Source organism: Chionomys nivalis, chromosome 11 (assembly GCF_950005125.1).
Source record: "Chionomys nivalis chromosome 11, mChiNiv1.1, whole genome shotgun sequence".
Classification (NCBI taxonomy): domain Eukaryota; kingdom Metazoa; phylum Chordata; class Mammalia; order Rodentia; family Cricetidae; genus Chionomys; species Chionomys nivalis.
Window position 1 is genome coordinate 78,779,794 of NC_080096.1, and position 17,139 is coordinate 78,796,932.

General features: G+C 45.7%; 1 protein-coding gene across 5 annotated transcripts in view; it reads left to right on the forward strand.

Annotated features, from left to right (window-relative positions):
• Astn2 (astrotactin 2) overlaps positions 1–17,139 on the forward strand; it is a 987,955-nt gene that overhangs the window by 704,713 nt on the left and 266,103 nt on the right. For all 5 annotated transcript variants that reach the window (XM_057784267.1, XM_057784266.1, XM_057784268.1 and 2 more), the window contains 3 exons: positions 6,591–6,715; positions 10,986–11,090; positions 14,307–14,486. In XM_057784267.1, coding sequence (XP_057640250.1) covers positions 6,591–6,715; positions 10,986–11,090; positions 14,307–14,486 — 410 coding nt within the window. The remainder of the gene's footprint in view (positions 1–6,590; positions 6,716–10,985; positions 11,091–14,306; positions 14,487–17,139) is intronic.

Consider the following 17,139-nt stretch of genomic DNA (forward strand, 5'->3'; position numbering starts at 1 on the left):
AGTAGCTTTGTTATATCCCCAGTGCCCCACATATCAAAACAGAGCTCAATGGATGAACTGATGGATGAACGAACAGTTGAAGGAAAGAATGACTTTATATTGAGGGCCTGACCTAAACCTTGAACTGAGGTCCAATATTAAAGAGTGACTTCATAGGGAAGTTAAATGTGGGGGCATCCACCTGTAATCCTATTACATGGGCAGCTGGTTCACAAGTTTAATGCTAACCTGAACTATATAGAAAATACTTTGTAGTGGGAGCTATCATCCTGACCCTTCAAGTACTGGAGTATGAGAGAAGCATTTCTAAGTCTTGCCCGGGTGTGGTGAAGCTTCAGAATAAAAGTGGCTCAGCTGATGTTAAGAACCATTTAATCACCAGATTTACAGGCCCCTGATGGAAACGTTACAGTTTACATCAGCCCCACCCTGAATCCTCTCAGTTCCAAAGAAGGGAAGTGCTTTCTTTAAATCCTACATCCAGGCTGTGGCTGAGCCAAGAAAGGAACACATGTGGTCGCTTAGCATTAACTGAGGACCCCGCTTCTCTGCCAAGCACTCCCTCTCTTGGCAGAAATGCTATTCATTTGAAGGTGAGGTATAGGGCACATTTTAAGTGTCAAGTGTAGGGTAGGTGTCCTTATGAGCATTAGGACGTTTGATGGGACCTTTTTGATAGGCTCTGAGCAGCCTAGGAATAGCCAGAAAGACCCTGAGTCCCACTGCTGAAACTGAAAATCCCAGGCCAGCTTTCTCCTGGCCTTCTCCAAGTAAAAAGGCTGCAAACAGTGCTGGCTGACTCTAGGGTGATTCGCGTTCTCAAATTCCTCTATTTAAATGCTAATTTCCACAGAACTGAGGGGTGATGGTTCTGGCATGCTGGTCCCTATGTATTAATGTATCCAAAATGCTCACACATACTCTTAAAGGAGGAAGTAGGCAGGAAAGGAAGCAAGGCCTGTGGAAATTTTTTGTAGGAGGCCAGTTCCCCCTGTTTGTCTTTCTTGTTAGGATGGCTGATCAAATGATAGCGAGACAATTAGAGCAGTTTTGTAGAATTTGTGTCACCTAGAGGTGATGAGAAGGTGACAATGAAGGGTAAGACCTTCCCTCACCTCCACACATGGGTTAGCTGCTGCTCTATGGTATAGAATACAAGCTAGGCTGTGTCTTAACTGTTTCTAAAAACCCCTGAAGAAATTCAGAATTTCTCAAATGTTGGATTTGAGAAAAGCTGACAGACAGAATCAGCAGTCATTAAAGATAACACCTCCCACTTTCTGAAGCTAAACTCATGAGCTGAATTCTGCTAAGGCTAATGGAGCTTGCGTGAACCCTCCTAACTGAAGTTGGATCTGTGGCTATATGATCTCAATGGCTCTGCACATCCCTCAGCCAGAGAGATACATGAGAGAAAGGGATGAGAAAGATTTACTTTAGCTTGGAGACATTAGACTACTGGTATGAAAAAGTGATGTTTGAACTCCCCTCCTCTGGTGTCTCCCAAACACCCTGTTTATGGATGCTCATTAGAGGCCCGATGCACCCTGCCTAAAGAAGTCCTGTTTTCCTACCGGGATCCATCAGTTCAGAAGTCCTCAGAACCTTCTGTCTCATCTTTTTGGAGGTCACAGTATATGAACTGTTGATTCAGAATATTCTTATTTAAAGGGATTAAGAGCTAAATCATTCCTAAGTCAGCTAACCATGGTCGTGGCTTGAGAGCATGAATTTAGGGTACCCCGAAAAACATGTTCCAACATAGAGATGGCCTCGTGAAGTTTTTATAGTTTTAAAGCATCATAAATCAAAGCATTTATTCAAATGCAATGGTGGCAACATCATGCAGACAGGCAATAGCATGCAGGAACTCTGGGGTAAGCCTCAAATGCTACCTGATGAGGTTCTTAGCTTTTGGACTGGTGGAAGCTAATGGCTATTTAAGCTAATTTACTCCAGCAGGTTTGACCTGATAGTCACCAAAACATTAGGTAAGATTCAAGTGGGCAATGAATCGCTCTTGAAGTGAATAAAGATAGCCCAACACAATTGAGCTCTTTAGTTTAACATCCAAGCTCTCCACAAATTAGGAACTTCTAATCAGCTAATCAGCCTAACAAAGTATTTGGAATCATCTTATAGAGAAACTGGACTCAACTTTGATAATGTCTGGTGAGGAACCCATTCTGGACGTAGGGCAAGTCAGAGAACTAGCTATGAAAGACAGCGGCTATGCGCATGCTTCCATCTTTTGTTTCTTTCCACTGTGCTGTCAATAAGTACTCACCAAGCATCTGTACTTTAGTCTCCTGGACTCCGTCTCCCAGTTTGGCCCTCAAGGGGCCTCCGTGCATTGTTTGAGGCCACAAGGAGCCTGGCATACAGTGAGAAATCCAGGTCTTCCATGGGTGGATCTACTGTTGCAAACTGTAGAGCCTTTCTTGGAAGAGTAAGATCCAAAAGGCAGGTGACAAATTTAATCAGAGGCAATCTCCTAAAAACAGTAACTTGTGTGGTCTGAGGGGTGAGCGGGAGTGACCTGAGAGAGGATGCCTTCCAGCGGGGTTGCAGCCTGGGCACCTGCCCCAAGAGAGGGCAGTAAGTGCAGCCTCGCAATGACAGTCCTGAGTGAACAACAGGATGCAGCAGAGGCTGGACTGTGTGGAATCCTCTAGACTCTGATTTAGTCCTCGCCAGTTGAGGAACATCCTGTGCTCACCTTCTGCTGTTGCCCTGACTCAGACCATGTGTTGAATTCGTGTGGATGTGCAGAGTGAATGGACCCACTCAATGTCAGAGTCCCCAGGATGTTCTTTTAAAAATTGCTGAGTTATTGCCATATAATACCATTGAAATTTAAGTTTCACAAGGATGCATTTTGAAAACATTTGTCTAAACAAACAGTTATTCTGCGGCTGATTTGAAATAACAACATTCACTTACATGATATATACACATAGACACATGTTACCCAACCCAAGTCCACATGCATAAAAGTGTGCTCTGCCGTGGGTGTGCTTACGCCGCTCCCTGATCTCATGTCCAGAAGTACATGATTTAGTCCATGATTAAGAGAGCAGAGCAGATCCTGGCTAGATTCCCTGAATGTGAGGACTCAGATGAGCTCAGGCAACGAGCTACAAGCCAGAAGGGTAGCTGTAGCTACCGTCATTCCCAACTATGGCCCTTAGTCAGATAAGTTTCTTAATTTTTCTGAATGCCTGATTCAACTATAAAATGGGACTAATGGAGCCTGTCAGAGTTTTTATAATGCTAAAACAACCCCGCCCAACACACACAGACACACACAGTTGGGCTGGGGGAAGCCAGAGAGAAGATCCTAAGACCTAATGAACTGAATTGTCATATGTTGAGCCAGTACATGGCACCTCTGGGTCTTTTTTTCAGCCTGGGACTTTGAAGGTCTCTCAGCTTTCACCTGAGATTTTTACTGTTTAGCTGAACTTTCGCCAGGGCTGTTCCCTCCCCCCACCCCCCCACAGTCTGTATTTTGCCTTTTCCAAGAGCAGACCGCTGTGAAGGCCCTGGGCGCCCTCTGCTGGCCAAGGCCGTGCAGGGCTGTGGTCATTGTGCAGACAGCCAGGAACAGATTTAACTGGGAGACTAGCAGCGGTCTTGTCATTCAGTGCTTCATCCTCACCTGTGTGCCTCCCTCTCAGTTTAACGTGACTCCTCCGTTCCTTCTTCTCCTTCCTCATGAGCTTCGTCAGGTTAATCTCTGTAAGGTCTTTTCTGGAAGCTCCCGGGAAAATATTTATGCAAAAGACACCTTAATCCATGTTTCCTGCAATTTGGGGTTACCCACGTACATCTTTCAGTTGTCCACTGATGGACGTCAGATGTCCCTAAAATCCTAATGCTGACTTGGCCAGAAGGCACAGAGGTTAGAGGAAGGGGATTAGGATACTAGTGGGTGTGACTTCCCTCTGCTGTGGTTTTAAAAACATAGACGGAAGTTGATGGATGGAAAACCTCCCACCCTAAGGCAGTAAAGGAAATTAAAGGAAATTTTCCTCCAAGGCCTGGCTACCAAATGTGCTCAGACTGTAGATCAGTGGATGACACGTCACATCTGGTGGAGCCCCCTCTCCGTGCTGCTTCAGAAGGATAATGTGACTGTGCCCGCCTCAGGGTGAGGACCGCTGGGGTGAGGGAGAGCTGAGCCGCTGTGCACTTGGGTTGTACAATGCCACAGCCCCTTCCTCTCTGTGTGGCCTGCTTGGTGTCTGGGAACCCATGGGCACTGAGGCCTTTATGGGAAGACTTCAGTCTGTGTGTCTTGAGGCAGGGCTTGGGATACTTTCATTTCCTGAAATGAGAATTATGGACTCTGGGGCCAGACTACCTAAGACCTCACACCTACCAATTGTGTGGCCTTGACTTGTCAAGTTTCTTTTAAATTAAAGTTTTCATGTACCTGGCATACAGTAGGTGCTAAATAACGTCATTTTCATTTTTCCACTATAGCGGGCAGGGAAATGTCCATGATCCTCATTTTATAGATGAGAAAATTGAGGTTTGTGAACTTTGCCCCTGATTACTCAGGAAGGACGCTGTGTGGGGGGCAACAATGGAGGCCAGTGTTCAGGACCATCAACCCTTCATCAAAGTTAGTTTCTCCTACCTACAAAACAAGTGCTTGAGGTCACATGAGGAAGGGGTTCTGACAATCCTACCAGAATGCCTGCCAACAAACTCACTAGCAGTGTGCATGGCCAGTGTGATCTCTCTCACCAGGCCGGGGAGACGAGCCTGTGTTTCTGTCCATGGCCCTCACCCCAGGGCTCTGCAGTCAGAATCTGGTAGGTGCTGACTAGAGCCTGTGGCACCCGCCCATCTCCCTGCACATCTGAGGAAAGGTCTGAGCCCAGCAGCCACCTTGCCGGTCTTATTGTGTGTAGCATTTTCACTGCCTGGAAAGCTGTCTTCCACATTCCCAGTGCTGTTCTGGGCTCCCAGATATGTAGACTACGTGACTCCACAGAGTGACATTGAACACGCACAAATTACTATGCTATATGGCAAGAGTGGCTTGGAAACTTACCATAGTGCACACGCATCCCCTGAACAGAGGCCCAGGCTCTGCTAGACCTGGCTGTAAATTCTATCCTCATTAACCTAGAATCTTATTGCTACTTATTTGTGATTTACACACAATCCTAGCTCAAGAGTCACGGTGAAGATTAAGTATTCAGGTATACGTGGAGTGCTTTGCTGGAGTTTAGGAAACTAAGGATGCCATGAATAACAGAGATGGCAGTAAGAGTGATGAGGAAGATGATGGGGATGCTGGAGATGTTGGAGGTGATGAGAGCATCACCTTCTCTGAACCAAGCACCCAGGAACATCTTCACTAAACAAATGGATTGGTGATGGACTTTGGATGTGTATAGGGGGTGGTGTGGGCATGCGCAGTAAAAACACAAAGGTGACCCAGCTTGCAGTTTTCCAGATGCTTCTGGATGGCCCAGAATCCAGGCTTCAAGGCATCATGTATTTTTGGTTTTGACTCTGATTTTCATTTCCAGTTGCTGTACCAGGTGGCAAAATGAAGGTATAAGCAATCTCCTGCTTTTGTTATCTCCCTCCCTCCCTCCCCTCCTCCCTGTCTAGCCTATAACTAGCATTGCTAACTCCGACCATGAGGCGATTTTATGAGTCAGGATAGATAGGAAAATGCCCTTGGTCCCCTGCTCGCCAGTTGGCTGCCACACTTCCCGCTTGCACATTCCTAGTATCAGCAAGCTTCGCGTCTCTCTCTCGTGACTGCCTGTTCCATCTTTAGGTCAGCCTATTGTCTAGAATAATGCTGTCTGTGTCCTTTTCCCGCACCCTCTGCCATCTCTGTCCTATAGATAGATAAACCACATCTATGCAGGATTCCGTGTTCCTGGGTTACACGGAGGTTTGTCTTGTGATCCTTTGCAGGCAGGCCTCTATGAAGGCAGGGCAGAGCCAAGAGCACTAGCCTGGGGGTAAAGACACTGGGCGAGTGTCCAGTCTACTGGTCATTGTTAAACAATACATCCTGTGTCTCCAGGCCTCAGTTTTGCCCCTTTGTCTGAGCTGAAGTATCTTTAGCTTAACCTTAACGCGCAGGCAGCTTTTAAGTTTTCCTTTCTTCAGCTTAGCCTTGCTCCCTACTTCAAACCCTTCGTGCTCTGCTCAGCTCCCTTGCGTCCAAGTTTACCCATGCCATTGCTTATGCAAATGATGGTTAACAGCCAAATATGTAGTTTGTAGAGCCTTAGAGAATGTCTTAAACACTTGGCGGCTTGATCCCATTAAGTGTTTACAGCAGCCCTGAGATCTAAGCCCCGTTTATAGAAACAGAAACTTGCTTCAAAGAGAAAAACAGTAAGTAGCTAGTCAGTGGGTGCTCCAGGCTTGATGTTCAGCCTGCCTGCATTCTACACCTTGTGGTCAGTGTTATGTGCTCAGAGCTGGGATTCAGCAGGCATCGTAGCAAAGCCACCCAGCCTGTTGGAACAGCGAGCATCCTGCCTCCTTGACCCACTATTGTGATGCTCCTTTCTTCTGCTCTGTAATTGCTTTGCTTTGCCCGACAGGGAGAACAACTTCATCAAGGACTTTCCCCAGCTGGCGGATGGACTGCTGGTGATCCCACTCCCCGTGGAAGAGCAATGCCGGGGGGTCCTTTCCGAGCCCCTCCCAGACCTCCAACTCCTCACGGGTAAGACACACCTTTCAGGTCTCTGTCACTAGCCACAGCCGTTTCATGTGTGAGCTACAAGAACATGCTAGGATGCTGCAGCCTGGTCAGACTTCTCCTTCGAGAAGGGTGGGCTATGAGCTGGGCTCTGCCTTGTCTTGGGCCTCTGCTCAGAACCATGTAGAATGAAGGGCTTAAGGAAAGTCCACTTGCTGGCCAGTACCTACTTCATGAGAGGCACCTCCCGAGAGCAAGAACAATGTTCCAGCTTTTTTCAGTGAGGTTTGGCCTGTATCCATGCATCAAACCACTTTCCGTTCAAGTGACATTTTTTCTGACATTTCAACACCTCCAGTAGTTTGTTTTCTTTGGTTATTTAAAAATTATTCAGGAGTTAAATCAGTGGACTCTTAAATCAAAACTTTCTCCACTTGGATACATTTGAGTTTTGTGGCTTATTATTTGAATGTGGCCACTAAGCCGTTTGTTGGGTGAGTTTTATTTGTCTGAATTTGAGAGTAAGGCTCTAGGTTCCAATAACCCCAGTGCCGTCCGCGGCTAGATCCTGCTGAATTGTGTTGCACGTTTGTCCTTCACATCACCTTGTCATTGTCACCAACCAAACCTTCAGGCTCTCCTGAAGGTCCAGAGTTTTATGTCTCAGCCCAGGGTATGTTTCTTCTCGTCTTTGTCTTATCCCAGATTTTCTGCCCCCTTCTTTTTGGGAAGGGGTAGGATTGATTTTTTTTCTAAGATAAGTGGACCTGGATTCTATTTTGGTGATAACTAACCAGATTGGCCACCCTCAAGAATGATTGAATCTTCCCGAGTAGAAAAAGATTGTCTCACAGAAATGATCCTGCAGTGTGACAGACACCCCCATCACTTGTAAGCTCCAAGTGACCAGGAGCAAAAAATCTAACCACCATGAGCCTTTTCTGTAACTGGCATAAATAGAGGAGACCCCCACATGGGTTGATGGTGTCCTTGAGAGGCAAGGGCATTTCTGTTTTTCAGCCCACATGATCCTACAAGAATGTTACTATTCTGATTTCACGTGGCTAAACTGCTATAAACTCCTCCAAGGTTACATGGTTAGTGTTTAAATTATCATCAGGGATTAAACCTAATTACTCCGGATTCCAAAGTGGATACCTTATCCGTTGTCTTAGACCAACGACCAGACTTGTCCCACTTCAAAACAGATGCAGATCAAAGGAACCCATAGATGAAGTTTCTCTGCAAAGGGCTTTAAAGACTTCTGTGCCTTCCTTAACTTCCCCTTCCTAAGGTCACAGAAATTCCGGGAGACACGGAGTATTGTGGTTGAATTCTCTCTGTTGACTGGGCATATAGCCTTCTTAAGAGACATGTCTCTTTGGAAAACCCCAGAAAGGGAAGCTTCCCATCCACAAGAGCTCACATTTCTTTACATGGTCTTCTAGGAATGTTCTTTAAAGACCCCAACCCATTATTGATTGTTGTGTCTCCTTGGACAGCTTCCATCTTTGCAACATGGACATAACATTTATTTTTTCTAAAATATGGTAAGGAGTGAATATCATGTGTATAAGAAGTTTGGTTTACTATGTTTCCTGAGTAATTGTGCAGATTGTTTTAACCATATATATTGGCTCAGGGATATTTCAAAGTTTTCCAGTAAAGAAATTGCTAAAATTCAAGGGATATGTTTTTTTTTTCTTAAATTTCCAGAGGCTGCAGTAGTGATTTAGTAGTTAAGATCACTGACTGCTCTTGCAGAAGACCTGGCTTTGCTTCCCAGACCCCTACATGGTGGTTCACAACCATCTATAATTCCAGTCTCAGGTCACCCAGCATCCTCTTCCAGCACTCATAGGCACTGCACACATGTGGTACACAGACAAAACACCCAGATGCATAAAATAAGAATAAATTTTTAAGACAGATTAATCTTCTCTCACAGAGTTTCATCTCCTTTCATCAAGGGATGTGGTGGGTAGAGTGGGAACCAGGATAGAGTCACTGCACAGAGGGTATGTGGTGGGTACAGTGGGAACCAGGGTAGAGTCACTGCACAGAGGGTATGCGGTGGGTACAGTGGGAACCAGGGTAGAGTCACTGCACAGAGGGTATGCGGTGGGTACAGTGGGAACCAGGGTAGAGTCACCGCACAGAGGGTATGTGGTGGGTACAGTGGGAACCAGGGTCGTTTCATCCCTGTTAGAAAGCTGTCATGACCGACCGAACTTAATGCTCAGGTCCAATCTGGACTCTCCAGGAGAACTTCAAATAATACAGCCATGGCAGGGAACCTTGATTGCTCTTTGGGCTGACGAGGGAGGAAGACTTGATTCGGGGAGGGGGAGGGAAATGGGAGGTGGTGGAGGGGAAGAGGCAAAAATCTTTAAGAAACAAACAAACAAATAAATAAATAATAAAAAAATAATACAGCCATGGCCCCAATGTCAAGAACCTAAGATATTACAGAGCCGTACATTCCAGGTGTGAATCCCAGCTAAGCCAGGGCCAACAGTAACTGAGGGGTGGGATAACGGCTACTTATGAGGGAGACCCAGGGATAGAATGAGGAGCAGTGAAGATGGTTTTATAAATTGCTCCAAAAGCAGAAGGTACCTCCCCCTTTGAATACCACGTCACAGAAGGAAAGGATCCTTTGAGAGCCCACATCAGAAGGTTCAGCTTTCTCCTGTCAAAAGTGGGGCTCCCTTGCTGATTACTCCTTCCCAGTGAACATGGCTATGCAGTATGGATGGGAGAGGCAATAGAGTCTACCTGCTCTTTGGTGTCTAGGCTTCCCGTAGGAGACTAATTTCTCAGCTCCAAATCAGGTGCACAGTCTTCTCTTTCCTTCTTCCACCCCCTCTCTCTTTCCTCCCAGAATCACATAAAAAGCATAGGCAAGACAGAGCAGATAAACAGAGAAGACATATTTATAGCTCAACGTTCTCACTCCAATGGACATGTCTTAGGGGATCATGAATATTTTACTTGACAATGAAAGCATCTAAAATTATATTATTTCTAAAAAGGCTAAAGAGGAAAAAAGAAAAAACAGTTGACAGTAATGGACAACTTTAATACTACAGAAATGTCCAGGAAGAAATCATTTCTTCCAATGAGATTCTCATTTTAATATCCGTATCAAATATCTTTAAGTGCCTCCTCACCAGGGGACGAGAGAAAGGGATAGGAAATGTGCCTGCTATTTGCAGAGGTGCAAGAAAGCACAGATACATAACAACAATAATAACTGCTAACGTGACTAGCATTTATTTTTAATGCATTTTTTTCATGATTATAAAGAAAAGAGAATGCAGGGTTGGGTGGAAATTTTAGAAAATGAAGATAGATACAAATCAGGAAGTAGGATTTTTTTTAAATGTGTCTGCTGCCCAGTGTTAACTGCTTGCCAAAATGTTTGTTGTGTTTCTTCTTTGTTTACATTTTGTCTTGACAATGCATGTGATTTCTGAAATGCATTCTATGAAACAAACATTCTTAATTTTCCCTCTTCATAAAAGAGGCTCTGTGAGCAACACCACCTTCACAGAAACTTACAGTATATTTTAATTGCTGTATTATGCTGAGAATTAAAAAGTTGAGTTTGTTTAGCCAGTATTTCTCATGTATTTGAATTAGGGAAATGTATGTAGGTATACAGGTTTGTCACACAGTGCTTATAAACATCCATGTTAACAACCAATGGTCTCCAGCAGGGTCAGCAAACAGAAAGGGATGGGAAAGACATTCATAGGGATTTTTCAAGTGTTTTCTGCTGTAACATTTAGCTCTGCTACTTAGTGCCAAATCTGTTGCCAAGACTGTGAAACAAATGGTTTGAAAAATATGTTCCTGACCCTGGCCCTACAAGCACAGAATTTCTAGTCTCTAAAGGAACTTTCTTTTACCATATTCAAGTCCCACACTATGCCTGTGGGATAAGAGAAGCTCAGAGAGTTGTAATACCAGAAGGGAAATCTGAGATAATGAGATGTCTAATGTCCATGACAAGTTGCAGATGCACTTATGTAGGTGGGATATAAGTTTGACCTTTTGCACATAAAGTAGAGGAGGGACATTGAGAGCCCAAGGAAAACCCAGAGATGTGGCTGAGGAGCACAGTGGTGGAGATTGGCTGGTGTCATTGGTTCTAGCAAAGCAACAGTCAGGGCCCAGACCAAGCTTCTCCTCGCTTTGAAGCGGTGGGCAGAGCCCAGGACTGCAGTGTGTGCATTGAGGTAACTATTCTGAACTCTGAGCTCACCCTTCATCTTATTTCTGCCTCTAGGAGACATCAGGTATGACGAAGCCATGGGTTACCCCATGGTGCAGCAGTGGCGTGTCCGGAGCAACCTGTACCGTGTGAAGCTGAGCACCATCACGCTGTCAGCAGGTAGGACTACCGTTCATCTGGCAACCGAAGGACTCATGGGCCCTCCATACATGATCTCAAGGCTTAGCCCTTGCTGTATGGATGCTGTAAGAATGGAGGAGCACCTAGGTAGGATAGCGCAGCAGGTAGTGCCATCAGCACCCTGCAGTAGGGACAACACAATAATGGGACAGTGTGACATAGAGGGGCTTCCTAGAGGAAGAAAGGTCTGAGTAGAGTGAAGAAGTATGATAACAGGGAGAGAAGAAACAGTCGCCTGTTTGTGTTCTGGAAGTGTTTCTGTCTTGTGATTGCTTCCTCCTTCCTCAGTTCTCTCTCTGTCTCCTTCCTTGCCCATCCGCACCCAGCAATAGCGTGTAGCCCCACTCTCCACCACCACGTACACACGCACCACCACGTACACACGCACCACCACGTACACACGCACCACCACGTACACACGCACCACCACGTACACACGCACCACCATGTACACATGCACCACCACGTACACACGCACCACCTATTCTTTATCCATGTGAGCCCTGGCTTCCAGTTGGCAGGGTGCTCTGTAGTTTTTGAGATGGGGCATGTTTGTTCGTAACTTTGCACTTGCTGTGCCTCCCGCCTAGCTCTCCCTGCCTGGGGTGCGCACACGGCGCCTCCTCCACTCTTCATTCTTCAATAAACAAATCAAGTAATTTCAGGTGTTGGAATACCTCCAGGAAAGTACTAACAAGTACTTGATTCATGTCGAAATTATGTCTATCTAGCCCTCTGACTGGAGAACTGGGGCTAAGAATGATCTGTTTTTCCCAATATCTCCAGACACTAACAGAGAATCAGCACATTGTTGGTGTCCACATTTGATGGACGAATAAGATAAATAAATGAAGACTGGAGAGTAAGGTATTGAATAAAGTTCCCTGGGAAGAGGAAACTTGGCCTGGGGTTGTCTACTCTGGTTCTGGCAGCACTGTCACCAGCTTGTTGTCAGTGCGTCCCCTAATTATCTCTTGAGTTCTTCTCTCTTTCATTCCTTTTTCTCAGTTCCATTTTGTTCATCAGCAAAATGGAGCTCTTTCATCCAGGGGCAGGGAGGGCCTAACCCTCCGGGAAGTACACACAGTGATTGTTGCTGACATCTGTCAAGCACGTTGTAACGTTTCTTGTCTGTGGCTTGCAGCAGTCCGACAAGGAAAGTAATAATTTAGCCTATCCGTCATCATATAAAGGAACTGGAGATCAAAGGAACCAACCCAAGGTCACATAGCTAGTAAGCAGCAGAAGAGAAAAGGGAACAGGGATTTGATTGCATTTTTGTCTGCCTGGGTGAAGAGCCATAGGGCATCTCCAAGGCACTGTCATTTATTACTCAACAGAAACCATCTCATTATTAGTCCTGCTGTATTAATTACCCAGCTGCACGAGTTAACAGGTTGATGGAGAGAGAGTGTTCTAATCAAGCACCCTTTCTTTGAGCCCCGTTTCTGTTTCCCCACCACCCCCTCACCCTGCACTTGTGAATATAACTGTGATGTTCCTGTTGGAACTACAAAGGTGTACCTGCTTTAATTAATCAGTAATGATGTTCCTGGAAGCTCCTTGTAAATCAAATGGTGGCAAATTGGAGCTCATTTTCGACGTTGGAGAGGTGCTTGCTCTTTGATGCGGCATGGGTGTTCTTATAATAACTGTGGCTGGTTGTTTGCTGTGTGCCAGGAGTTGTGGAGTGCCTGACTGGGATGGGTATAGGAAAGATGTATTTGCAGATGAAGAGACAGAGACGGAGGGCTTCTATCCATAAATATGCCAATTCTTCAGAGTGTGAGGAGAGAGATTGTTTGCTCCACCCAGTAATAGGTGAGAAAGGCTTCTAAGAAAGGGGTGACTTCGTGCAATTTTTGTGTGTGTGTTGTGTGTGTTGGGAGGGGGAAATCTTATATATGGAGACAATGCAGTCTTGTAGTATAGTCAGTATGTAAAGGAAGGGTGATAGAAAGCCCAGGTCCCAGTGAAAGACAAATAAGGAAATAGGAGATAACCCAGACATTGCTGTAGGCCCAGATAAGGTCATGGAACTTTATCCAGTGGCAAGCAGGAGTACAAGAGGGCATTTAAGGATTTGGTACATAGGAAATTTTAGAGGAAGCGTAAATGATATCTGGGAGAATGAATGGTGAAGACAGCCTGGGACATTTGTCTGGACTTCACTTGTAATGTCAGCACATACCTACAGTATGCTCCAGATTCCCCAAGTTGATGGGAGAAATGGGGAGAGCATTCACAACAAGTGAAAGTATTCTGAAGGATTCTGCCTTCAAGGCAGATGGGGAACTCAGAGAACCTTTCCCTATATTTGCTTTTCCCTAAGCACCCTAAGTTTGAAAATCAGAGCAGTGTGTTTTGGGGTGGCATTACTTTGTCTGGAATGCTTCTACGAGTTCCCCGTACTAATGCTGAGCTGGAGGCTGTGGAGCTGAATGGTGAGGGAACCAGTCTCCCACTGCAGGAAGGCTCTGGAGGAACAGAAAGTGGAGAGAAGTGGGAACCGTAGGTCCTGAGACATGGCTCTGGAGGCCTTGTGCTAGGTATAGCAGGGTACTGAGACAGCACAGCAGGCAGCGAGAAAACTCCATGGCAACAGAAAAAAATCCACTGTCTCAGGAAATAAGGGCAAAAGTGGACAGGAAGGTGATGGAGCAAGAAGAGTGAGCACATATGGAATCTCTACTGAGCTGGGATGAATGTAGCTCCAGGACGCCAGCCAATCCACTTGAAGTAGCAACAAAAGAGTGTTTGCGTGCAGCTCTTTTAGGTAGAGGGCTAAGATACGTCGCTCACAGTCTTTCAGCTTTGGCTTCTCGTCAGGTTAATGGGGGTGTGGTGGTCAACATGGCAGTATTTGAACTAAGGAAGTGAAAACCACTAGTGGTCTACCTGCATGCATCAGCTGTACAGCCAGTAGGCATCAGCTCTAACTTCCGCTTGTGACCTTAAGGTCATCGTCATGTACGTTAGCAAGCCATTCTTTTCTGCCGAGTCCACTATGCCGCAGTGCCCGGCAGTGAGAGCCAGTTCTTGCTGTAAGAATGTAAGGCTAGAGTTGTCAGGTGTTGCTGCTGTGATGAGGGCAAAGGACATGAACTCTGACTGGAAGGGGTCCTCACTGGGATATCATTTCTTGGCTGCCAACTTCTGAAGTCTAACCACTCACACACGCTGCTCTCCCTCCAGGCTTCACCAATGTCCTAAAGATCCTGACCAAAGAGAGCAGTCGGGATGAGCTGCTGTCCTTCATCCAGCACTACGGCTCCCACTACATCGCAGAGGCCTTGTACGGTTCCGAGCTCACCTGTATCATCCACTTCCCCAGCAAGAAGGTCCAGCAGCAGCTGTGGCTCCAGTATCAGAAAGGTAAGCCTGGGCGTGGGCTCGCTGGAGGTGGTGGCCAAGTACGGTGCAGAGGGAAGGCAACTGAGGCGACAACGGAGACTCGCCAGATATACATCCCGTTTCTCCTACTGTGAGCTGTGCGGGCTTTGGCAGTTCCCGGACCTCCTCTGAGCCTCGCTTTACCTAGGTCAGGGTGAGGAACATGCTGTCTTAAGAGTCTTTCAGCCAGGTATTTTAACTCTTTTATTATACTGTAGGCTTTTTTAAACCAAGCCTTCCCTTGAAAAAGCTGCCAGAGAAACAGGCAGAGGATGGTGAATGATGTCTCCATGTTGGCTTCTCTTTGGGCTTCTTGGGAGAAGGCAGGAAAAACTTTCGCTTGCTCAAGTCTGGGGCACAACTGTCCCCCACAGAGGGATTGCTATCCTCGTGAACGGTCACCACATCTTAAATTCCTCTGCTTCTCAGCTGTCAGCAGATTTTGAATTTCTGTAGTCTAAGGTGGTCTAGTGCGGAAGACTAGTCACTGCCCTTGAGCTCAGGAAAGTCATTCTGGCACGACATCACTGTCCCCTTCCCGTGAAATGTGTACTTGGATAACTATTCCTATCTACCTACCACTTGTAGTGGGGGAGGTGACTTACACACTAGCATTTTACAACGTTGGAAATATCACATTATGTAATATATTTATTTTACCTTGTCATATGTATCTGTGTGTGTCACATGGGTATATATGTGGGCATGTGTAAATGTGCATTGATGTGTGAAGTCCAGAGACTGACATCTGAAGTTTACCTCAATCACTCTCTACCTTACCCATCGACGCAGCATCTCTCAGCGAGCCCAAGTTCGCTTATCCAGCTAATCTAGCTATCTAACTTACCTGGGCACCCTCGTCTCTATCCTCCTTGTGCTGGATTAGAAGCAGCTGGCTATGACTGCCCAGCATTTATATGGTGCTAGGGATTCAGACCTTGGTCTTCATGCTTTCTCCTTGTACAACACTTTAACCACTACAGTATCACCCAGGAAGCATATATACATGTTAATATGTCACTGTACTTGAGAAGTAGACTCTCAGACTTGAGAAACCCAGTCTCAGACATGAGGACGTAAATGCCCACAGAGACACTGCTGCTGAATAGTACGGCCTGTGTTGGAACTCATAGTTGAAACTAACTGGCTACAAAAACTATCTATTTTCTTTCAGTTTTATTTTCCTTTCTTTCTTTCTTTCTTTCTTTCTTTCTTTCTTTCTTTCTTTCTTTCTTTCTTTCTTTCTTTCTGTCTTCCTCCCTCCCTCCCTCCCTAACTCCCTCCCTCCCTTTCTCTCTCTGTCTCTCTCTCCTTCGCTGCCACTCTCTCTTTCTGTTCTGCTACATTAAAGTGCTTTCTGTTATAGTTAATACCATTGATTGTAAGATATTGTGAGGATTGATAATACAAACCTGCTCGCACCTTCTCCACAGACCCTGCATCCTAACTCCGGGAAACCCATAAGTCATAACCACAGAACTCAGAACCCCAGCCTTGGAGTTCTCATGAAACTCAGCTCTCCCATTTCCACTGGAGAAATTAAAGCTCAATGAGACAGGAAAGACTTATCACAGAGCCCAGTGTGTCAGGGCCAAGGCAAAGCGAAGCTGCTTCCTGTCATTTTTCAGTGCTTGCCAGCTGCTGACTATGCCTGGGGAGAGAGAACCCCTGAATGTACCTTGGCCAGATCTGTAGCCTTTCGTTCTGCCTCTAGGGGTTTTGTATCCCCAGCTCTTTGTGCACCGCTGGCTGCTTCCTGTGTGCAACTGAGTGGGGGCATGGGTGGTTTATAGGCTCAGAAGACATAATTGAGTTGTCAGGGAATAGCTCGGTTTTATAGCTGTGACAATGACAGTCTTTAAGGAAGTGCATTAAATCAATAGAAGTCTCATTGTGCCACCCTATAAATAATGGGACACATCATTAAGCAGGGCCATAAGCTTCAGGACTTTGAAGTAATACAATTAGGTTATGTTTATAAAAACTCTCTCTCACTGCGGCCACTGAACTAATTTGCTTCCTGCCACACTCAGGGTCTGGGACACTACTGTGATGCTAAATGTCATCCCATCTCTATCCTTGGTTGCTTTCAGGGCTTAGACTTCTTTGATGAAGAACATCTCATTCTTTGTAATAGAAACGGAAGCTATCACAAGAAAAATAAGAGAGGGAAGAGGGTAGAAAAAAAGCTGACACAGCAACTGGAGGCCCCAGCCCATGTCCAGGACTGAATGTCTGGTGCTGTAGCTTGGCATCTCCAGGCATCCATTCTGCTGATACTTTTTTTTGTGTTTGTTCCAAGAAGAACATGCAGATACTCAGAAGCCAAGATAACTGTTTTCTGTGTTTCTTTCTCTATCTCTTCATGCTACGGCATATCAGAAGTCTTGAGTTAGGTTATTTTTTGATAATGGGGAATAATACAAGAGACTGGGAGGTTAAAAGCAAGAAAAAAAGATACTGGGAATCTTTTGGATTCAGAGGCAATTGATATGATTTCTCTTCCAGGGTATCAGTCACATAACATCGTCTTCTAAATGCCGGGGTTCAGGGTCAGTTAGGTGGCAGATAACTGGGAGCAGAGCTTGTGGGAAGAGGCACTTGGGCAGCAACGAAGTGGGGCACATCTGGACTC